Below are 27,080 nucleotides of genomic sequence, written 5' to 3'. Positions count from 1 at the left end.
CCTTGTTCAGCGCAAGAAAGACAACATAGTATAATATATGTTAATATATGTACATATGTAAATAAATATTTTATAATGGCTATACTGACATAATTTTAAAAACAATATAATATTTAATTGTTTTATTATTATTATTGATTGTTAATACTACTAAATGTGTACACATTTTCAATCACCTGATATTTCATCTTTAATCTCAATAATTATAAAGAAATATTATTACTTTATTATTTATATTTATATTTGTAATTTTGTGGTAACAATTTAAAAAAAAAAAAACATTTAAAATTACTTAAATAAAATAAAAAAATTACTGTTCTTATACTGTAATGTATATAAAATAAAGAATAAGAATTAATATTTTATATTATTATCAGATTTTACTAGGTACCTATATTTATGATAATCAAACAAAGATAGCATGTACTATATAGATATTAGTTAATCGCCTATTTGTCTATTACATAATATAAGATTAACCAGTTTAATTAAATCTTTCATCAGACTTTTGTTTTATTTTTACACTTATATTTTAAAAGAGTTTTGCATGATACTGACGTGTATAATGTGTAAAAACTGGTTTTCTGCTAGTTATTGTAGCGAAAAAATAAAGAAGGGATGAGAAATAATTTCTATCTTAGTCAATGTCAATGACCTTTTCACCAAAAAAAAATATTATTACACTTGCTCTTAGTTTAGGTTCAAAAAATTCGAGGAATGCAGACACGTATCTGGGATTTTATTTTAGGGTAGGTTGGTACAATTAACGAAGAGTATTATTATAAAGCACCGACTAGACTAATTATTATTTATTTGGACAAATTATGCTTGTCGTCTAGAAAAATGCACAAAACATATAATGTCGTTTCAAAATAATTTCTTATTCAGTTAAAATGATTGTATGCTTTTATAAAATGATTAATTCTATTGTTTTATCAAATCAATACAAATACACGTTATGTGTGACGGCATTAAATACAACATTCAACGAATATCAACCAGAGACATGTCATTTTCTCAATGAAAATCAAGACTCCATAGTTAAGACTTTGAATAATAATTATGTATAGCAGTACCATAACAATGCCAATATTACCTGATTATTAAGCCATACATATCATATATATATATATATAATAATTTTAAATATGATTTTTATTATACAATCTGTTCAAATAAGTAGAAAAATAAGTGAATATGAAAGAAAAAAGACACATCACGGAATAAAGAAGCCTTCAAGTGGAAGAACTTTGACTTAAACAATATTAAAATATCAATTATTTATTTATTTATCTTTCATGGAATGCTATGTTATGTTTGATAAGATACATGACATATAACATTTATTATCGTTATTCATTGTTGAGTTTTTCAATAGATTGATTACACTTTATGTAAAGTTTGTGATGAAAACAGGAATTTCTTTTCGAGGACGACAGAAGGTTGAGGTGAGCAACTATTAGCAATATTTCTTTTATAAATCGAACAAGGGTGTTCAAGGACTTAAATTTAAAATAAGTTTGATTTATCCAATAACTTTTTTTTTATGACTATTCTTTTTATCTATGAAAATACAACATATATTTTTTTTAAATCAGTTACAGCTGATATACAAAATATATGAGATACTAGATATATGATATATCATTAATTTTACATGATTATTAGTCTGGTTTTTTATGACTTCCTACAAACTTCATAATTTTGTATTATAAAACATGTTATATACCTAGTCAACCACCAAATTTTTATTCGATTTATCAATAATACTACTTTAGTAAAAATTATAAGAATTAATTGGTTTTCTTTCAGTGGAGGTTGCCTGCAGTCACTATTATTTTTCTCTTTTTAACCCACGTGTAACATAAAAGCTTTACGTTCAAGTGTTCAATAGAGCTAACCCTATGTTGTTAGCATTAATATCTGAGTGAATTGACTTATAAACAAACTTAAAGCTTAGAATATTATCTAGGGCAGCTCAATAGTGGATATTTATATTTTAATTGTAAAGTACCTAAATTATAACTGAAAAATATTACGATTTAAAATGTTCATAACTCAATTTAAAACTAAAATTGTAATAAAAGCCTATTAAGTACCGTAGACTATATTTTAAATTTAAGATTGATATTATGTCAGTTAATTGTAAATTATTATTAAAGTTATCAACACATGTTTTATTCTGTTGAACGAAAATTTGATAATATATTGCACTTGAGTCATGGATAAAAAACAAACAGTACGTTTACAATATCCTCATAAGAATAAGTAAATTTAATATTACTAATTTAATAATTCAATAAATTGAATATACTGTGATACAATAACAACAGCTGTTGTTGTAAAATATAAAGTCTATACGAAATAAATAAAAGGTTTCTTACATTATTAACGAAGATATTTATCATTAATGTTCATTTTTACGAATAATTGTTTGAAAAGAGTATGTGTCAAAAAATAGTAAATAATAAAGGTGGATTAAATTTACCAATTAAGGCAGAAAAAAATGTTCTTACGTAAATCTTGTGCCAAGCTGGTAATAACGGATCATACTCTCTAGCAAGTGGATCGGCATATGAATATTCAGACGGCACATCGAGTTTGACATCAACAAGACAGTATTGGGCCTTAATTGGTTTAGCTACCTGCAGGCACTCGTCAAAGTCTCCTAACTGGAATCTGTTTCCCGACAACAAACCCACTGCTTGTTTCGCTGATGCATCCCACACTAGAAAATAATATAATAATAGTGTGATTAGATTTTTTAAGGTTTCCATACATTATGAACTGAAACCTTTTATACGCTCGTAATTTTCATTTGTCCACCCTGCAGATATTCCGTTGTTATGGTAACTTATTATTATGATGCTACGTTTTGAATTATATTTATTTTGACGTTTTTTGTTATTTAATATGGTAAGGTAAATATTTAAAATATTTTATAGTCTGACATTTAAACATTTATAATCAGAAATAATATGACATGTGTTTGTTTATATGCATTTGAATTTGATCCCGAATTCACGGATAGCCTAATATTGTCCGCTTGTACTATTAAATTATTAACGTAAACATAATTTTTTTTAAATTTGTTTCAAAGACAAAAAAGCTTTTTTCAGAAAATAACATTAATACTTAATAGTAATATTTAATTTTGATAAATTATATAAATAAATATACCTTGATTTATTTATTAAATTTAATATAAAGATATAATGATAAAAAATAATTAGGCATCTAAACAAAGTAAATATATTAAAAATTCTATTAAAATCCGCAAAATTGAGATACTTAAAAATATCACAAACATGTTTCCTCTGGTTGTTATAATAATACAACAAATTTCCTGCATGAATTATTTTAAGTATCAAAAATGAGTTTAATCAAAACTTTAAACACATTTTTTCTGTTTATTATGGTAGTATAAACTTTATTTTAGTTTAATTAAATTAAATTGTATTTTTACTAACTACTGAGAATAAAGTTATGTATTTAATATTTGAAGAGAACAAAGTCTAGTATTTTTTTTACATGTGTATAGGTATAATAGTCATATAATTAATATAATTCGATGTGAAGAGTATTTAACAAAAATATTTAATTTTAATATTTAAAGCTTCAAAAGTTCAAACTTATATAGTAATTATTGAGTTAACAATTTCATTACCGTATAATGTCGTTAAATGTTTAATATTATCTCCGCTAACTGACATATAACAGAGCAAATTTTACGAGTAGAAGAATCCGATAAGCTGTGTTATTTATAATATTAGAGTAAATTGAGTTATAACATTATGATTTAAAGGTAAAAATATTATTTGGTGTTTTATGCAGGCTTTTAATGATATTTCAATTTTAATGCAAGTTATGATCATTTTAAAATTAACAAAATAAATACTATTTTAAAATTTCTTGGTTATGCGTAAGTATCACAGACATAACGGGTACAATATACTCTTAACGAGGTTGTGTAAATAGCAAATAGTAAATACCACGTATGGTGTGGTTGTGACGGTTGTGTGAATATTAAGTATTAATATTATTCAATATTTTAGGTACATAAAATAATAAACGAATTCCCACCAACTACTCGTGAACTGCGTCCTATAAATAAAAATAAAAACCGCCCATACTTACAAAGTACAATTGATCCTTATTATTATTGTATAAATAACGTTACTTTTTATTGAAATACAGCTCTATTTTCTAATGCACATCAATAAGTAAAATGAATATTTTTACACTTGGTTTTGTTTATAAATGAGATAAGATGGATGTATTTTTACAGATAAAACAGTTCGTGCGTGAAATCGAAATATTAAATTATTATTCATTTACTTTTCGTAACCCTATAATATAATATTTCGTCTAAATAAAACAATGTTTACAATAATTTGAATATTTTTAAATAATATTTCTATTTTTCTTTTTTACATATTTTTAATATTAATGTATCATTAATAATACTTATAACAATATAATATTATAATATGGACTTTAAATAGGTTAGCTAAAAGTTAAAATTAAATTTTAAAAAAAAAGCGCTCGAACATTTGATGACCGTCCCAAGTAGGTCCCGAGCGTATTACATACATGTATAAATAATAAAAAATCATCACTTTTGAAAATCGATTCTGAAAGGAGCTTGGTTAAACACCACTGCTTAAATTTCTAAAACACATTCTCCTTTTTAGTTTTTGCTTATGTTTAAGAATAAACTATAATAAGAAAATATAAAAACAAAGTGTAAAATAAATTCGATTTTCTACCAAAACAAAGGAACTATTTTAAAGTTTCAAAACATTCGCTCTGATCAAAATAATGTTCACATAAAATATTTAAAAAAATTCATAACTAAAAACCATTATGTACAATACTCGCTTTGCTTTGAATAAAAATTAACTAAAATTTTAATAATAATTATAAAGAATACAATGTTGTTGGGTTAAACAAAATTATGTTATTCTTATATGTTTGAGTACAAATTAGCAGAACGCACTGTATTAAAAATTACAAAATACGAAAACAATGTCTTTTTCATATTTTGAATTGATTGGAAAAAAGTATTTACTATTTTCAACAAAAACTTATACACACAAGTTTGTAAACCAAATAATATTCTAAAGAAACTTTATAACATGATGATTTATATTTATATTTTTATTATAATTATATTTTATATTCTTTATTGTATTTTAATAAAAAAAATTATCTTCATTAAAGATGTAAAAATAGTATTTAACCTAACCTAACTTTTATAAACCTGTCAAAAATAAATAACTCCCAAATCCTAATGGCCAATCACCACAATTCCGAGAGTGATCTTTTCTAGGATAAAATAATAATAATAATCCATAGCATTTGTAGTTGTCGTGGTGTAATTAAAAAAAAAAAAAAAAATGAACGCACAATAATACAACACAAGTGTAATTTATTGTTACCAATAATTAATAAACTATTATATTATGAGGTGTTAGGGAACATTAAAACTAACCTAAAGTATCTGCAAATATAATTATTATAATTATTAAAACATTTAAAACTATGAAATATTTATTGTTATTTTATTAATATATATATATATGTGACGATGCACAGAATGGATACTTTATCACAGTAGCAATTTTAAGTTCAAATTTTTGGCAACAAAAATTATATTAATATTTTGTAAAAAAAATACCCATTTATAATAAATTCATTAGACAAACGTAAAATGTATTTGATTTCAATATTCATAGATTAACCAGATATTCATATTATGTGTAACATTGATAATAATATTATTAAAATTCATTTGAGGGGCAAGATCGGTAATGAATAGACGTCGCGGAAACGAACTCTTAGACTCACTGACCTTCATCAGTAATTGCCCATCCCGTTTTCAGAATTAAAGGTGCAAGGCTTTTCACGTTTCCGAGAACAGGACCCAACATCTGACATGAGAGGTACATATAGATGATAGACGTGCCGTGCTATTCGATATTTTTTCGTTGCACGGAAAAACATTAAATCATATCTAACGCGTTTTTAAAACTACGATTAAAATTGTATCAATTATAGTAATGCAATTATATAAATTATCGATTACAAGAGCCAACTTTATAAAAAAAAACCGATTATGAATAAAATACATTTTAATCATATTTAGTAGGGGAGGTTGGTTGCTATGGTAATGAGTTTATGAATAGACAAACTAGGTACTATACTAACGCTACGACTTATAACCTAACCTAACATAACTCGTTATTATTTGATTTCCATATAAACATTATAACGATGGAAAACAAATTGTTGTATTCGTGTTGTATGTGTTATAAAAAAATGTAAAAACGATGTCGTTGTGGTAACGTAATTATTATATTATATTATTTATCAGCTTCTAAGATGAGCAACTTTTACGTACTATAACCACAGAATTCTGTGCTATAACGCGAAATCGAAACATTATTAAATTGATTAATCGTCGTTTTTATTGTTTGATTGTTACTATGGAAACTGTAACGATAAGGAAAAAAATGTTGTATCCCGATCAAAAAAATAATAATATTATGTATGCTAATTTTATTTTAAACGATAATTATATGTGGTTTTAAGAACGCTGCAGAACAATAATGTATACTAATAACATGGTAACCTACACTACACTTGCGCTATTTTTACCTGTAACATTTCATCAATATACATCGTCTACGAATATAAACTCTTAACGAAAATAGAAGTTAGAACACACCTATATACATTGATTAAACGACTTTAAGGCATCGCTAAACCGATATATTTGACTTGCCAAATCCGCCGAGAAAATTGTACGAAAATAATATGTTATAGACACCTCGTACACGTATTTAACCGGATTATGCCGTTGGCGTGAAAACAGAAAGTCTGCGACTCTGCGAGATCGAAACGAGTGGTATTTCGACCCGTTTGGCCAACGCAAATATCTATAGTTGTTTAATAACTGTTAATTTCGTTAAATACATATTATTATGTGCATAAATTTTACGTTCGCTTTTAAATCGGTAACCGTATACGTAGGTACACATCTAATACAATAATTAGTAGGACGGTTTTTATTCACAGCGGTGTTTTAACCGCGGAGATGTTCAAGTGACAACTGGTTTGGGCCGGATCTTCATCTTGCCCGTTTTTTTAGAGAAGTTCACGGGACAAGTGAATCATCGACCATAATCGTATTACTAAAATCGTTATGATATAATAATGATAAATTACGGATTACGAATATGTTATTAGTATTACAGAGGTTGTGCGAAGATAAATGTAACGCCGTTTGGTCGATAAAAAAAATTATATATCTACTAATTGTAATACAATAATTTGAATATGAATAATGAGCCATAGCATAAATTAACTCTTCAAATAAATAATATATTATCACTCTCGCGAATAACCAACTTTCAACTTTGAATGCACTTATATTTATATGCAAATTCACAGCATTTTAATTTACTTATAAATGGTTTATCTTGTACACGATATTATTGAAACATGGTCGGCACTTCGGTAGTCAGTACTCCTTTCAGAAGTCGCCTGTCAATAATACTCAATAATAACGGAACAACTGCTTGACTACCGACTATACCTTTCGTATGTCTGTGTCCTTGTGGAAGTTTAGCTCTCTTTTTCCTCACTCTCTCTCTCTCTCTCTCTTTCTATGTCTCTCTTTGGGAATATAATAATGCAATCTGTATTACTAAACTATGCAAATTGAATGCAAAAACCATAAAAATAAAAAATTTCATCGATATTATAAAATTACTATCGTTTATAATATAAGTTTATTATATAACTATACTTTCACTAATAATTAATCATAAACGTTTAAATATAGTGCACATTAAAGTATTCAAAACTATTTCCAAATTTCAAATGTATAAAATAAATTATTTATTTATTATTACCTACTTTTTTTTTGATTGTATAATTATAATAAACATTTATACATATAACATACAATTAATATGTAAATAAAACCTTTAAAGATATTGAATTAAATTATTTTATAGAATTCAACAATATTCTGGATGAACAATTAAATAAAAATTAGTTCATCTTAACACTACTTTTAGAGTGTAAATATCCATACATAGTTAAATATACTAAGTCAAATAATATAATATACATTATACGCAATAAAATATTTTCGACTTTAATAATAATTACAATAATTAGCGATCAAAGTTTAAAACGTTTGTTTCCAACGTACCTATTTAAAATACTTATCAAATACTATTATAGATGTCTTGGTCATAGTATATATTAATATTATTATAGTAGTGTTTAAGTGTCACGAATGTCATTAACATTAAAAAGTATTACATTGATTTCAACTTTCAGGGTTGTTCTACGTATACAATTAAATATCGCATTTTAAAATTGAAAACTAGTAAGTGCCTGTAGAATAATATTTTATTCTGGGAAGATTTACTATGCGGAAACGACTCTTTAAAATTAGAATGAAAACCCTGCATTAAAATATCACCTGCTAATCTAACCTAACCAGCAGCCTATTGGGATTATACCACTATTATTATTATAGTTGTATTAAGTGGAGTTAATTTATACATTATTTTATTTAGACTACCGCCGTATCGAATATATTATATTTATAAAAGCTAAATGCTTAAACCAAAATTGATAGCATTGATACGTAACAACCATAAAATATCAAGGCGATAATAATTTGATCTACAAATAATGGTCACATAATCTGAAACTGAAATTTAAAAATTATAAAAAAAGTCATTATGAGGTCCTAAGGAAATCGAATAATCAATAATATAAAATTATACATTATATGCATGTACATTGGTTACACAACATATTGGCGATTTGCATTATTACATGATTAATTATATACTTTGTCTGCAGTACATAAAGGATATTTAAATTTGGGCGTCCTCGACGAAACCTGTGGCGCCTGTTACAGTAAATGTTTGTGCTACACAGTTTATTGTTATAAGTAAGCAGGTGCCTATAATAGTTATATCGCAGTTTTCAAATTATATATATGGGCAGTGTTTTTTTTTACCTTCTGAATAATTATTTAAATGTTAATATCATAATTACTGTAAGCCACTTATTTTTATTAACTTTTTCCGCGTTTCAGATAATCATTTTGTAGACGTTATTACGTTACAAATTAATTTCTACGGTATATGTAGTGCGCATACAAACTGATTTAAATCGTTACTATAATACGATAATTGTCAATTGGCAGTATTGAAATTTCGATTAAAAAAAGTTTGGACAGATGTTATTCGTGATTTTTAATGTTATTTTTTAATCTTTGTGTTCTTGTAAAATTTATGCCTATCAATAATATAATATTGGTTGACGTTTAACAAAACGCAAAAACCAAATAATAAAAAAAAACATAGGTAGTAGCTATTTAGATAATTACAGTTATTTTTACACATATAGTATTTTCAGGTCGATAACTGCTATTCATTTTACATATACAAAATACACAACAGTTGGCTGAGAAAATTGGTCTGATAAAAAGTCAAAACAGCCCGAAACTTTTAGGAATAAATTACGTTTGTTCGGATTTTTGCCAAGAACGCGTGAGATCGAAAAATGTTATGTGGAATTTTGAGCTCGCCTTCTCGTGAAATAAGGTTAGTTTCAGATATAACAGGATTAGATTATTATTATAAGAGTCTACGTGTATGGTGCGTGAAAATGATTTCGGTATCAACTGATTGCGTTGCGATCTACGAACGGAGAGTAGACAGCGTCGCCTATAAAAAAAAACTAGTTTTTGACAATTTTATTTTTCAATCAAAATACACTAATATTGTACCCAGGTGACCGAATACAATCATTGTCAGTTCTCAATAAAATACTGAAAACAATATTATTTGTGTTCGCACAAAATATGTTCAAAATATATTATATATACATTAAACCTATGGAATAAATATTCAAAATATAATCAAAACACTTCTTAAAACATAAGTTCAACAAATAAATGTATGGAATATAAAATTGAAAAGCAATATAAATTTCTTAAATCATCAACTACAAGATGAATGGTAGTGATACATTTCAATTTATTCGAACTTTTCTAGGATGACATAAAAACCACTTATAATCATTAAAGAGCAACAAAAATACTCGACGATTATAACCATGTGTAGCAATTACACGTAAAGTGAGTTTTAATTTAATAAAACGGAATTAATTAGGAGGTAGCGTACGCAAAATATGGGTAACAGTTTTTGGTAGGTACCTATATCAAACACACGAGTACAGAATTTACAATTAAAATTCACTATTTAAATATTCTGGAAATTACCTACTATAAAACGTATTTTACACTAGAGTTTAAAATACTTCGGAACTATTCAAATAGGCACTCGAAGTGTTCGGAATCTCACGAGTGGACGGCCATTATAATATATAGATGTCTGACTAGTATAGAAGTCACTGTATAATAATGTAATGTAACGGCGTGTTACCGGAGCGCCGCCTAACCCAATCCAACATAACCTACCACACACACCGGGGAAAACCACATGTCTGCATAATGTATAGGTACATGTGTACCAATAGGTTTTTTTCGCAAAATTATACATTTTTTCGTTCAAACGTTGACACGATATTCTGCACGATCACCATTAAACCCGCGGTTTAGGGTACGGATTTATGACGATATACGATGACACAGACTGTCGTAGGTACGTCCCTAAACTATGAATTTCTAAAACATTTTTTTGCAAAACGTTTAGCATACAATTATCGTTAACTGGCGAGACCTGTTTTGGAATTTTTTTGGCATCAGACCTTGTTTAAAATTAAAAATAACGTGAGAGAGTGTAGATATATTTCCACAGCCCCCTATAGTTATTTTGGATTATTATGGATTTTATTTTCAGCAACGATTAGCACATCAATTAACAATTTTACAGGCCACTTGGTCGGGGGCCTAACCGCGTCATTATTTCGTGCTAATCGTCGATCAAATAAATAATTTTAAAACATTCATCATTTACATTCGTCATAATTTTTATGATATTTATAAACATTTTAAGCAACACAACGTACGTTTCAAATAAAACTATTTCCACCCAATTTATCGTTTGTCTTGTAATTTAATTATTCCGAATTAAATAATTTAAAACCTAAGCAAAAACTACATAATACGATTATTTCGTGAGAAAATAATCACTGTACATAATACTATAGTTTTATGGTTTTACATTAAATACACCTGTACAGACAAACCCGACTACTCTTTAACCTACGAACACTTAATATACAGAAATTAATGAAATTCTACTAAATATACACAAGTAATAGTCAAGTAAAACAATAAAAATTCTTATAAAAAAAAAATCTAAAATTCGCGACTACTTAAACGTCTTAAACAAAGAGGTTTCTATGTATAATTAATTATTATGATTCAAAAATAAAATATACCCAACTAACTAGTAGTTAAAAATATGAAATTACATCTGATTAAGTTATAATTGTATACATTAAACACATCTAAAAAATAATTAATAACAATTACTTTAATTAAATTTTTTTTTTATTTAATAATAACTATACAGTACGTATTCTTCCGAGATAATAGAATAAAATCAATACGTTTACATGTATATATACAATAGGTATTATACAAAACTAACAATGGTGTTAATAATTGTGGCCACGAGTTAACAGAAATTGTGACGGATATAATATAATATACCTATAAGTTAATGTACTGATGCTTTTAAAATACCTATATTATTTATTTATCTATTTTCTTTTATTAACGCAAGTCGTTGAAGCTGACCACTGGTACCATGGCAGGGCCATTTTAGTGCCAATAATTGTAGTAAATAGTAAGTATAACAAACAAAAATAAAATATATGGTTAAAATAAATTTAATAAATAAATAATTTCAAATTAAAATAAATGGCATCTCATAAATAAGAAATGATTACAATATGGTAAAATGATTTGCTTGTCGTTTTATTTTTATAATTAATAATAAATCGAAGTATTGTAAGTTTCCTATATTATTTGAATAAAACTTAATTGTATAGGTACAACAAAATGCCTATGTATCACCAACGTCTAACATACGTAGTATTGTATTATTATTAAATCTAATAAATAATAATAAAATAATTGAAAAAAATATGTCTATCATATTACATTAATTATGAATAACTTACTTTGTTGTGCCCATAGTGTCATATTTTTCAGACCCGATTGTAATTTTAAACTATCATATTGGCATTGAGAATTCTCTGATTTTATAATTGCATTTGGTAGAGTTGGCAATATATTTGTGGGTCCTGTCAACGATGCGTTGACACTGACCATCACCATCAGGAATAACGAAAATACTGCAAAACGGGACACCATTTCATCGGTCAATGTTGTGAGTTTCTGAAACAAAAGTAAATAATGTATTATATTATAAAAAAAATAAAATAATTACAGTTTTTGTAAATATATATATATTATTTGTTTTTTTATTTTAAACTTAAGTTGAATAATTGTATTGGTTATATCGATCGTTGTTCAGAATCTTTAAGACATAGAATTGTATTCAACATATCTTACATTTAGATTTATTTTAGATATTAGTTAATAAAATGTAAATATATTTCAAATAGATTTGAATGACCTCAACCTATAGTTTTTCACATTAAAAATAAAGTTATCTTAATATAATAAGCTAAACAGTTCGTATTATTTAAAATTTTATTAAAGTAATCAGTGAACTATTATCCATATTAAATTTTGAAAAATAATATTTAAATCCTAGAAATCCTTGATGACATTTGATAAAATTTGAACAAAATATTTTCCATTTCAACTAGACAATAAAGAATCAATTTTTTAAATGTTTTAGTGTGTATGTTACACATTACATTTTTTAACATTTTTAATACAATATTGATTTAATACAACTAGTTAGCTACCGTAAATAGTTATTAACCGAGAGATGATACTGTTCCTAAAATTTTCTGGAATATATTATTATAATATCCATACCTTTGTAATTTAGTGATCTGAAAGGAATTTTTTCTGATTTCCACATAAACTATGAAGTATACTATTAGGTCCCTTACAATTTATAATATTATCTTTAATTTTAAATGGGTGATATAATATACCAGATATGTACACAACTACATATGGTGATAACTGATAATAATACGTATTATAATATTACATAGGTATTCATAGTTCATTGACAATTGTCGTGAATATTGTTAAGTTACTTTTAACACTAATCATTTGATTCATTTTTAAATATAATTTATGATATCTAATCATTATTATTATTTTATTTTTTAGAAATTTTAAGGTTAACCGTTTATGGACTTAAGTATACTTAAGTATAGTATGAATTGTTGTATCGGGCCATCACACGTTAAGTATTTAAATAAAATAATAAATAACCTCAAACACAACTACTACTATTGTAATATGTACTTTGTCTACACATTATATTATATAATAGAAAACCCGACCATACTAGCATTTAGCAAATTATATGTAAATATAGCAAGCAAAAATGTCTATCTGTGAATAGCCACGAGTATATAGAAATAGATAATTAACAAATTATTTATTCATTTTTGGTGATTATATGTATAATATTACTGTGTAATATTCTTTTAACACTTAAAACTTGTTATATCGAAAAGTATAATATACGATTATAAAAATGTTTTTTTTTATATATTATATTCTTAAAATAAGTCTAAAACAATATTTTTAAGTTTTTACTTTTTAAATAACAATATATATCTTTAATTTCATAACTTAAATCAGAATATAGATAGGTTATTTTTAGTACCTATGATAACTATTATAATTATTTAAAGATTACAGATGTACCCGTAGAATGATGGTTTACTATTTCTTTGATTTAAACTTTAAATACTTATAAGTTATAACATATAACTAATAAACTATTCGTTACAAATTCAATTTTAATTTATATTTACATTATATTCTGTCACGAAATATAAAATTTTAAATTTATACATACTAACAAAAAAAAACAAATTACAAAACTATAATGATAAAACATATTAAAAACAATATTTTTCAAAGATGTTGTTTTGTAATTTCTTTAAATTATGTGAAAACAAAAATTTCTTAAAACGTTATTACATTTTGAGATAGTGAGTGCTTACTGTCATAAGAGTTATCAAATTTTATAAAAATATTATGAAATAGGTACCATATTACACAAAAATAGTGACTCTAAAGTTATCCAACTTAAATATATCAGTTAATTAATTTCAATTCGTTAACTAAAGTTTTTGAGACCTAATAATCAACTTTGTTGCAGATTTTCAATTGATAAAAACCAATACATTTAATGAATATTAACAACATCAATACATAGATATAGAACCCTATATGGTTAGATAACGTTTACCTATAACTATGTTATAAGGTAATCAACATTTTTAATACTGATTTTATTATACAGTTTATGTCTTCTCCTTGATTATTATTATGTTTTGTACTTAGTTAGAAAACGTGAGTAGGAAATCGATAATATTAAGTAGATATAAGTACGAGTATGTACTTTAACAAAAAAGTAATCTCAATATTTAATATATCAAAACCAAATTATAAAAACGAACTTTTTAATACTCGTGAACATATCATTTATCGTTTTTAAACATATAAAAAAAGTTATAATTTTGTAAAATTCTTTTACAATTCACGTTGGTGTGACAAACAGAAAAATTAATTTATTATATAGGTAACTAATGTCTAAAATACATAAGAAGCATCTTAAATAAATGCAATATTTAAGTCTCAGGTTTACTAAAATGGCAAATATATTGTTATACAATGTAACTTGATCACTTATAGATTATTATAATTAACACTTATAATAATTTATAAATATTAATATTACGACGTTTATTATTATTTAAAAAAAAATGTTTACTGTAGGAAATCTGTTTGTTTTCTTTTGCGCAGTTCTATCACATTTTTTTCTTGAAACTATAATTTATAAATATCAAATATCAATATTCTACAGTTCAACAGTCTGTAATATATTTTTAAACTTGAATTTTGAAAAAATAATAACTGCGCAAAATCTACGAATCATGACAAACATTATATTATTCTGTATTGTGCATAATATTATAGGTACATACGTACTTATAAAAGATATTTATTATTTTTGTTTTTGTTTTTCGTATTTTATATTATGTGAATAAATATAAATTTAAACATTTTAAATTATTGTAATATAAATATTTATTATTTAAATGACTTGGGACATTTGTAAATTTATATAATTCTCTTACGTAATCATATTTATTATAATAATATTTTTCTAGAATATAAGTTATAATCTATTCGATCACTGGTTTCAGTTACCTATAGTCCGAAAATTATTCACAATTAAACGTGTCTAATATTATAAAATGCCATAAATATGATTTACTTCCCTACGTAATAAATTTAAATTCAAATTTTAAATGTTTCAGTACCTATATTGTTATTTGTTATGTTTTTTCCGTAAGTTGTTTTTGTTTTTGGCTTAAATACACACATACGTATTTATTTATAATTGAATAATTAATAATCCTACGTCATGATTAACGGTTGTGTGAATATTGATTAAGAAGTTCAAACAAATTCATAACTTAAACATCGACATTTTGTTTATAGTTTTCATATTGTCTGTTTCGTAGAATGTGTGACGTATTTATTACGTATTTATATAAAGACTTAATAAAGATCGTATTGATTAAAATAAATAAAATATATTATAATTCTATTGGCATACCATAAGTTAATGTTTTTTGTTATTATTGTACACTATATTAATTTAATTACATGTTATACGTATATACTATAATTATTTATATATAAATGATATATATATATATATATATATATATATATATATATATATATATATATCTAACAGTGGTTAAAAATAAGTAATAATAACAAATCTAGATTTATGAATAATATATATTATTTTATTTTATTGGCAATTTAATAATCTAACTAAGTTTGTGTATATTTTTTATTTTACATTATTTCAATGCCAAGGTCAAGAAACACATTTTTAAATCCTTGCTAAATATGTTTAGGGTGTAGCACTGACGTTTAAATTCTACAAACACGAATTAATATATAACCAAATTATTGTTTTTTTTTCATTGCAATATGTTGACTTATAATTTATAAATTAATTAAAATTTCAATAGTAAAATGAAAATACCGTTAAAAGTCGTATAATTATAAATAAATTAAAAATAAAAAGTTTTCGAATCGCAACTGTAAGTAATTACTTTTATATTTGTTTAATAATTAGGTACATATTTTGGGTATTTTGGTGTTAGTTAGTTAATCGAGTACCTATTCAAAAATTTGTCAAATACATTTGTTATATCTAACAATATAAATAAATTTAAAAAATGAACATGAATTTAATTTAGTAATTTTGATTTAATTAAAAATACTGTACTGGTTTAGTAAAATAAAAATGTTGATTGTTAAATCTATCGTACTCAATAATATCACTATATTTAATATAATTATATTTTCCTAAGTATTTTGGTTGAATATTTATGATATACACATATTACTCGCAATACCTATGCAATCCTATTTAGTATCTAATTATCATATTTTACAGTTATTGAAATTCGCTAATTATTATTGTATTTTTCATGTTATAATTGAAATATCAAAAAAAAAAAAAATTGAATTGACATAAATATTAAGTACAATTATTAAGCCTGACTTACTTGAAATTGTTTTCCCGTTTTACCACGTATCCTTATCTAGGAGACTACCGCTCTGATCTGTCCACTAAGGCGACTGGACTACGACTCACTGAAACTGGTTACGGTTCAATTATCAAGACCAAGTTCAAGAGTAATATCCCCACCTCAACTACGGTATTATTATTATTCCCATCCTTGTGATTTCCTCCATACTTAGACTTAAAATTTTTAAAAATAATGTGGTATACAAACAACATAAATATAAAATTAAATATTTTACAAAAACCTTGAATAGAAATGGTGGGAATGATTAAAAATATTTGATTCTTCTCTATATCACAATATATATTATATATTATTTAATATTTTAATAAATTGGAGTGACAATGGTATTTAAATGCGCAACCCGGTTTATTTTATTGTTGTTGTTGGAATTTTATAATATAGGGGAACTTACTCACTGTTTATTATAGTATCATAATTTTCATATTAACAAAATTCATAGCTAAGAATTGAAAAATGTATTCGATGACGAACAAGATTTTCTTATTGCAAAAAAAAATATGCAAAATGTGTTTATAGATATTTCAAATTCAAATGTTTATGACATTGGATAATAAAATAAAAAATATAACGATCTTGGCTATTTTTTGTAGTTAAAAAAATGTAATTTTTAGATACTTGAAACATTTTCCATCGTGTTGATAATATATACTTATCTACAATTAGTATAATATAATAGCTATAATAATATAATATATGCTATTTTTTATTGTTTTGGCTAAAATTAGCTCAAATTATCGTAAAAATAAATTACTTATAGCAATACAAATACATAATAAAATATCTTTATAAAAATAGAGGCTAGCACACTCAAAATAATTTTTGCATAAATTATATATGCATCAGAACATTAAAATAGGGTTAAAAATATTCAACCTTCAATAGAGTGTACTATAAACATTAGATAACTAAAAAGACCATTAAAATATATTTATTTAAGACAAAATCTAGTATTGTATTAACTCCAAGAAGTTTACTTTAAAATTTTCGTGCGAGTATTATATAATATTAAAACAACTGTCTTTCAGTATAGCAAGTGAAATTCTAAGTGCGAGTACCTATGTATGACATTGAAAACATACAACTCCGAATTTTTTTGTCTGTTTATGTAAAACGATTTATCATTGAGTTCCAATCCAACACATCCACTGCATTGACTTACTAAATGACCAGAAACATCATGCGCAAAAATGGCTTCCCTGTTTTTTTTTTTAATTTTTATCTTATAATTATATAATTCAGTAATCTATAATAAACTAATATAATATATACAATAATATCCAGATTGATCCTCATCATTATGTTTGTATAGTATCAATGAATTAAATTTATATGAATCAATTATTATAAGTAAATAAGAACCAGTTTATGGACCTCCAATGTATTGAATGTATTGTTTTTATTTTTCAGAAACGTAGAAAGCAATGAATTTTTGAATGCATATTTATCTTATTATTGTTAAGCATACAAAACTGGTTACGAATAATACATTAGTCTGAGAATAAAAATGTATTAGTTTATATGTTATCCCTTTTTTTTTAAGCAAATATTACTTTTTGAAATTTCATTAAATTTACGCTAATTTGTAACAGACTAAAATTTAATTCAAGAGGAGTCAAGAGATGTATTTATATGACTTTAGAGGAAGTTTGCTTAGGTAGAACTATTTTGTGTCTTGACGGTTATCAATCATATCCTTTTAATAATGAAATGTTTTTATTTTCTTTATTGATTTTTCTTATTTAGATATATATAACATGTAGTATAACTATAATTAATTGTTATGATGGTTAAAAATATAAAAATTTATAAATATGTATGGTAGGGTTGTCAACAAAATTTATTCCAGTATGTGAATATGACGTGGAAAACGTCTCTCTTTACACATCTATTTTCACTCGCTACATAGACACGAATAAACATTTTTAAATTTTACAAATTCCAATTTAAATTTTTAGTAGATAAAAAAAATATACAACAAGAATTTGCTTGTCGCGTTAATAAAATATAACTATATAAATAGTTGACAATAATTATTTGTTTGATTCTATAGCAGAGACATAAACATTTACCATAAAATATTGTATTAACTATGTAACGTTATAATATTAAAAATGTGGAAATTGACGTACATCACGTATACTTAAAACACATTTTCAAGATTTATCAAAACTATTCAAAGTTTATAAGTACCTATAGATTAGCAATACCAATAAATTCTAGGTAAGTAATAATAACTTTTAAAATTAATTTATAACTATTACTTTTCCCTGTATTTCTTTCACAAATAACACTTACTAATATTTAATATTATAATTTGTACAAGTACATAATATAATAAACATTAGATCCATATACGTCATTTTTATATTTTTGTAATACCATTATTAAGAACTTTTACTTTTAGTATAAATATTTCAATAACTCAATTTAATCAGTCAAATTTTAATTTATATAGATATGTCAAACTTTTCAGAAAAATTATTCACTAAATAATTTACAGAAGAAAAAAAACTTTTAATTTAAAAAAAAAAACTAAAATATGTATTTCCATAGGGCATTCATTAAATAGTACAAAAAAATCTTAAAACCTTGAAAATATATAGTCTTAAAGTATATTTAAAAATTCCAAAATTCATATTTTGAATAACTACAATAATAAAAGAATAATAGGGCGGCGAGTAATAAGTAACCATACTTGGTGAATCACTCTTTATAAAATTATTTGATTATACTCTAAACATTTCAAACAATGTTCATTTATAAAAAATAAACCATGTTTTTTAATTAAGAATGTAATTTTGATTTTAAATTTAAATTTAAATAAAATTAACTATTAAGTTAACAGTTCTAATTTATGTATCATAGATTTTGTTATCAAAGTGCACGTTAGGAGATTCTTTGAAACAATAATATTATACATTGGTATAATATATTACTCTAAACATCCATAAATTTAAACGTTTATTCAAATGGATATAATAAATACGTATATGGTTTACTTAAAAGTATACTGCAGCAAATATAGGCAGTGGCGTAAGTATACTGTAAACACAATAATTCTACTTACATAATACATAATGAATAGGTACTAAAACAATATCTCTCAAAATCTACTGATATAAAATAATATTTAAACTATTTCATTCAAAATATAATTACGATACAATTTATGTAACTATTTTGTGTTTTCTTTTAATCAAGTTTGAGTTATTCTAAAATTTAAAAAAAAAAACGCTTTTTTCATCACTAAAATGTTTAATATAATATTACAATCAGGGCTCAGAAATATACGCTTTAATATGAAGAATCTTAAAATAAACGCATAAACGCTATAATATGCCATAAAAGCATGAAAAATAGCAAAGATTAAAATATATTCATTTAAATATACATGTATATATATATACATTTTTATAAACGTTTATAAGAAAAAATAAAATTTTATAATTTATAGCTATTATATAGGTACCTATTTTTTAATACATTATACTAAGTATTGTGGAATTTCGTATTATTAGAGGATATGAATAATAATTAAATAATGATTGTTTGTTTAAACCAAATAAACTGTAATGGGAATCTCTACCTACTATTCAAATATTCATATATGTAATGTGTGTTTTGAATTACTTAATATAGACCTTACGTCATACATAGTATTGACTTAAAAGTACAATCATTGAAAAATAAGAAAATTAGAAATTAGAATTAAATAAAACTAACCTTGAAGACATACAAATTTAAAGTAGGTTTGGACTTATTTATTTGTTCTCCTTTACTTGTTAATATTCCAAAATATTATTTCGCCTATTCCGAGTCAATTTATTATGTAATCCCTGCAATTACATGGCAATAGTTCGACCTATAATTTTTGCTGTATGTATTATTTAAATATAATATTATAATATTATTTTCAATTTAAATGATTGAGTGCCTACTATAATTATAATTTATCTATAGTCTATAATTGAATAAAATAATCTTATATATTTTAGTATATCTATAGGAGCAAATCACAAGACCAACATATAATTATTTTTAATTTCTTTGTATGAATGTTCAATATTTACTAATATTGCAGTTAATTTATATATTTCCTATGACTAAAGATAAATAAATATTTGTTTAAAGAGATACCTATATGTACCTGTCGGATCATTTTACACAAGACATTATTTCAAAAACTAAAATAAATTTTGAAAATAATTTTTTTTACATAATTTAAAGTCGTTAAAAATATTTTAACCAAAAAAAAATTATATTTTACTATTTCTAACGTTATTATTTTTATTGAAAACGTGCTTTTATATAACAAAACAATTTTTTTTTTTTTAATAGTTCTATCTATACGAATAGAATTTTGAACGAGTAGTTTATGAATTATGAGTTATAAGTATTCAAAGTTTAAATAATCGTAGTGAAAGTAGTATAACTTTATAGATCTAACATCTAAATATTTCAAATAATATTCTGCATTGGAATATTAAATTAAAAATGTACGTTTCATTCAAAAATTAAAAATTGTTATGATAAAAAATAGTAAAAATTATAATTTTTTTTCCCAAAAATGTTGTTTAATAATTACTTTAAATTAAGATTTTTGTTAAAAATCATATTGTTAGAGTTTTCTAAAATAATAATTGTCATATAAAATATTAAATAAATCCTCACCCATATACATTTTAATAGATAAATGATATTGAATACCTATATCGAAAAAAAGATAATAACGTCTTATTAGAATCAATGCCAAATAAACCGTTGTTTCTAGTTGTAAATTATTATTATATTAATATATAATTGTATATTTTTCATATTACATACAGTTAATGAATGATTTCGACGAACTTTTATCCCTATTTATAGAGTAGTAAATTTAAAATAAATAATAATAACAGTGTCTTGGCCATGATGATTGAAAATGAAAAGTCTCCAGCCGTAAATATTGTCATATTATTTAGGTATTTTCGTAAATAAAAATATTTATGATTTGAATAACAAATTAAATTAGTAACACTGAATTTTAATAGATATTCATTTGTTTCAAAATGTCTGTAGCTATAGTAACTTATTATTTATTCTCTTTGAATAAACTTTATGATTTCTGCTTTATTTTATAGTAACTAAATGCGTGCTAAAATGAATATACATTTAATTATCATAATCCAGCTATTAGATGAGTTAAGTTAATAAGTACTTTTAATTAACAGGATTATATTTATATAAGTTAAAAGTTATTAATTCTATCCATATGTAACAGTTTTATTATTAAGCATATTTATGTATGTGTTTATTTTTCAAACACATATTTTTAGGGAAAAGTCGCGGTTTATAAACTATAAACACAGTTTTAAGAAATATATACTAAATAGTTGGACAATAAATCATATTAAATACCAGCAAATTAGAATAATTTGTATTTTATTATTATCCTATTAGCTCTTTTTTTAATCATATTAGTTTAATATAGTAATTAATAATTTTCTTATTTTTATTTTACAATTAAAAATACATGTATGATTTATTAATATAATATGTATTGACATAAATATTATTTATAATAAATAATAATGAATAACCGTGAACATTTTCATCAAATATTTATGTTATCATTTTCGATATGATATAGTGTTGACATAGACATAGTTTTTTTTAAAAATATTTTTGTTCTTTTTCTATTAATTATTTACATTTTAAATTTTAAACTGTTTTGATAAATTTTGAAAAAAATTCTTAGTCAATAAGCTTGAAATTTAATATAAATTCAAGAGCTGCCTTCAAATTCTGCTGATTATATTTAAAAAAAATATCAAAATTACTTGTGTATATATACTTATATAAACATCTGAAGTTAAAACTTTCACAAAGTTGGACATTTAAACAAAAAGTACCAATTATTTACAGTTATAAAATATTTTAGAGATATTGACCAAAAATTGTCAAAAGTAGGTTAAAGCTGATATTTAAGTATTAAAAAATATTAAAATAATTTGAGGTGTAAAAAAATGATTTATTATCTACCTCTACATTAAAATACAATAAAACAAAACCCACGGTGTAATATTAACAAAGTATAAATAATGGTATTTTAAATTAAATAATTTCTTGTACAAAAATCATTTATATAAATTTAGGGCATGAAAATTCTTTGATAAATTCTTTTTAATATTTGTTGAATTTTTCAAGGTTTTTGTTAATAGAATTAGCTATTTTTAATATTAAGACCTAAAAATTTCGACAATATTGGTATGATTAAGCATTTTCAGTTAAAATCTGTGTGAAACTCAGTCTTGCAATTCACTTATCTTATTTTTAATGATGACTATGTTTATTTGGTTTGCTACAATATGTGGTGTGTCAATAAAATATTAACTATGAAAGAAAATTAAACGAATGTATGAAATTAAACCTAAAATCATGAACAGAATATTACGCCCGGGGAGGAATCCATGGTTTTCCACCTTTGATCTGGCCCTGAATAACAATTATAACGAATTACGATGTACTATTATTATATTAAATAAGATTTTTTTGCGAAAATTAAATCTACCAATCGAGTTAACTAATAGAAAATAAGTTTCTTATAGCGACATTCACAAATTATAAATTATACTTAAAAATAGAGGTTGGTACACCATATCAACCTCAAAAACCTTTTTTCTTGCTTAATTATTTATTTTTTAATTCAAACTGAATTTGGAATTTATTGATCTAGTCAATGACAAGATACACACTAAACCTAAAATACAGATAGGTACAGCTGAGCGACTTACCTGGTTTTTATTTTCTCATCCATTATTAATATTTCGTATAAACTAATGTGTACAAATATGGCTACAGTAGTATCAGTATAGGTATATGTATTACGGAGTAAAGGCAAGTGATTTGATCTGCTTTGAAATACAAAAATCAATCATATTAGGTTACTGGTTTGAAAAATTCTCCAACATAACATTTGCAATATTCTGGTACCATGTAAAGAGAGGTGAGGTAGTCGTCAGACGAAAAGTCTAAATGGTGATTGCATCATAGCTAGACCTTATACTCAGAAAGTAAAATATCTATGGATTACGTGATGTTCACTTTAGAGAGGATATAGATACTAGAATAATAAACAACACAGATAGCCTCAAAATAATATGCCTGCAAGCACAGGAATTTCAAAAATAGTAAAATATATAGGTATTTTAAGTTAATACGACATTTTTTATATTACGCGAATTAAAATTTTTAATGAAATTATAATCTTAATAATATGTTAATTTCATTTTTTATTATTTAAATTATTGTGTTAAAGCCGTTGACTGGTTTTTAATATATGTACAAGTACAATGTTGTATATTTTTATAATTCTAATATATAGGTACTCGTAAAATGCTTATTTAAAAATAAAAGAAATACAAAAAAATTAATTAATAATGTTTGTTTTTTTTTTTAATGTAAAAGCCAAACATTATGCTGTAACGTCGGTGAACTTTAAGTAAAAATAAGAAGATGGCCCCGAAATTATGTTCTAGTAGGTATAATAGAAAAAATAATTTCCACGTGATACGTTTTCTTTATTATAATATACCTAAGTACAATACATAAATAAATATTTATATTTATTTATAAATGAGAAGATATCAGAATATACAATTTACGCATAATTGTATATTGTATAGACAGGTTTACCTTAAAATATTATATCAGCTACAGTACTATATATTTTGTGGATATAACTGATAGAACATATAAAGATAATATCAAGATAATTGTAGTGGGGATTACCGTAGTATTTCTTTGGTTATTATACTTTATTATTTTTTATCCGTAATTTATCAAATGTTTAGATTCTTATAAAAAACAAGAATATTTATATTCGTTTTCAGGATTGAGACGAGCTGAGTACCTACCTGAGTTTCTACTATGTGATTTATAATTTATTTTCAATTTAATACATCACAAACAGTGTTTTTAAAATCATCTGCATTACCTGCATAATATATAAGGTGATTCTCCAAGCATGCTCACCTCCTCTTTTTCATCAATAATGCAGTTATTTAAAACCTAATTTTTGGAATTTATAAATATCTTTAAAGACCATATTTTAAAATTCTTGAAAATTGTTTGTAATACTTAAGTAGTGTCCTATAAAGATTTAAAATTTTATTTTTCAAAGAAAACTTCTCTTTTCAATTGTAAATTATTTACTCGATAATTTTGATATAGAGACTGTGATAATTTTAATAATTTATGTTTATATAAATCTACCAATATTAAAAATGGTCCAAGTATAATAAAATCTGGTCAATTATTAATATTACATTAGTCATACGTATATTTTTTGTAAAATCATTTTCAAGGACTTTGTTCCTTAGTATAACCATTTTAATAACTCAACAATTTCTTGAATGAATTTTAATTTTGATTCTTCAAATTTTTCAGAAAAAATATTCACAAAATAATTTATAGTAAAAAATGAGGTTATCTTCTGCTAAAAAGAAATTTGTATCGCCACAATGCAAATTGTAAAGTTGAATTCCTTAAGAATCAGGTACAACACTTCTTAAGAATTTTGTAACATTCGTCTTAAGTACATTTAAAATTTCTAATAATCAAATTCCAGGATTCTATTCGTTTAAATAATAGAGTGGTAATGTAATCAAATCAAAAATTTCAATTTCGATTTTAAACCAAATTATTTCACTTATTACAATTTATGTAAATGTTTTCTTCTTACTATTAATAACTTACTTATGTTTAAGTACAAGTTACATCTAATTAATATTTATTTTTATTTCTATTACTATTAATTTTGTATAATGTATTTATTCATAATTTTATGTTATTTATTTTTGACATACTAATCGTATTAATTTATATATCAATAAATAAGAAATAGAAACATTATACCATTAAAATATAATATTTAATTTCAAATTTATATTATTGTACATACAAATATATGTAATCAATACATTATTTTTCTTTGTTCTACTATTTTATTTTACTCGATGTTATGTAATATACAATTCACTTAGTGTAAATAATTGTAAGCTAGTGACCTTGCTTATGATTGCAAGCTTTAATGATGATAAAGATGACAAAAAATAATAATAAAAATAAAATTGGAAATTGGAAATTGAGCAAATAAAACAAATATAATGAAAAAAGTATAATTTCTACTTATTCAAAATGTAAGTATTACCGTATAGGGTAAGTTAAGAAACCATACCGTGACATTTGGGCTTAGTAGTAAAATATGAATTAAGAGTAAAGGACAAAACTACATAAACATTCATGGACACTGACGCCAATAACTATTTAATGATATAACTCGATGACCATCTAATTTAAAACAACATTTACTTGATTTTCTAACGATCACTCAATATTGTGGAAAACAACCGGTTAGTATCGAATTATAATATATATAGTTATTATTTATAAGTTATTTTCCAGAGAGCTGTAACCAATAATGTTTATGAATATTATATAACACATTAATAAGGATTATCAAATTAAAAATAAAAAAAGCACATTGTGTATAGATAATGTAAGGGTGGTTAAATAAATGTTATGAATTATTTATATTATGTGTATATACCTTATTGGCGTGGATAACAAAATGTATATGTGTATAATTTGTTAAACTTATTTAAGAAAACAATAAAATCGAAGCTAATACTTGGGAACAAAAAATAATAATATATGCCCAAAACATCTATCAATCGAATCATAAAATGTATAAATATTCATTTTCTTATAAAAATGATGATATTAGGTACTGAAAACCATATACCAAAATTTGAATAAATGAAAATTAATTAGCTATAAGCATATAATTTATAAACTAAATTATCAGCCTATAAACAATGCAAGGTTGAAATATAAATGTTCTTTATTTGTCACCATGTCATGTGTTATATAATGAAATCTTTTATAATATTCATTAATACAATGATGTCATGAAAACTACAAATTAATGATTTCAATATATTTTAAGTTACAATATTATAATTTAATATAGAACATGTTACCTAGTAAAAAATACCTAAAATATTACAGCATAGAAATGCTGTATTGAGAATATTAGGCGAAATGGTTAGGCAGTATAATATACATTATTGAAATTTAATTATAAAATACATGTCTGAATAAACTCAATAAACTACAAATGTTACACAATAAAAACTGCATTGAATTTACCAGAAGTGCAGGGGTTGTAGGTTGTGTCATAACGGGGATCGAAAAATCACCAATATTTGTTAAATTGTTGCCAT

The 27,080-nt window shown here is 23.9% G+C and overlaps 1 protein-coding gene across 1 annotated transcript in view; it reads right to left on the bottom strand.

The window, feature by feature from the left end:
* LOC132929516 (nose resistant to fluoxetine protein 6-like) overlaps positions 1-16,931 on the bottom strand; it is a 34,054-nt gene extending 17,123 nt beyond the window's left edge. Inside the window, exons 1-3 of the mRNA XM_060994906.1 lie at positions 16,771-16,931; positions 12,190-12,406; positions 2,517-2,728 (exon numbers count right to left, since the gene is read on the bottom strand). Coding sequence (XP_060850889.1) covers positions 2,517-2,728; positions 12,190-12,382 — 405 coding nt within the window. The 5' untranslated portion in view covers positions 12,383-12,406; positions 16,771-16,931. The remainder of the gene's footprint in view (positions 1-2,516; positions 2,729-12,189; positions 12,407-16,770) is intronic.
* Between the last annotated feature and the right edge of the window lie 10,149 nt (positions 16,932-27,080).

This window comes from Rhopalosiphum padi, chromosome 4 (assembly GCF_020882245.1).
Source record: "Rhopalosiphum padi isolate XX-2018 chromosome 4, ASM2088224v1, whole genome shotgun sequence".
Classification (NCBI taxonomy): Eukaryota; Metazoa; Arthropoda; class Insecta; order Hemiptera; family Aphididae; genus Rhopalosiphum; species Rhopalosiphum padi.
Note: the sequence above shows the minus strand (reverse complement) of the source record. Positions and strands in the feature narration are given on the sequence as shown.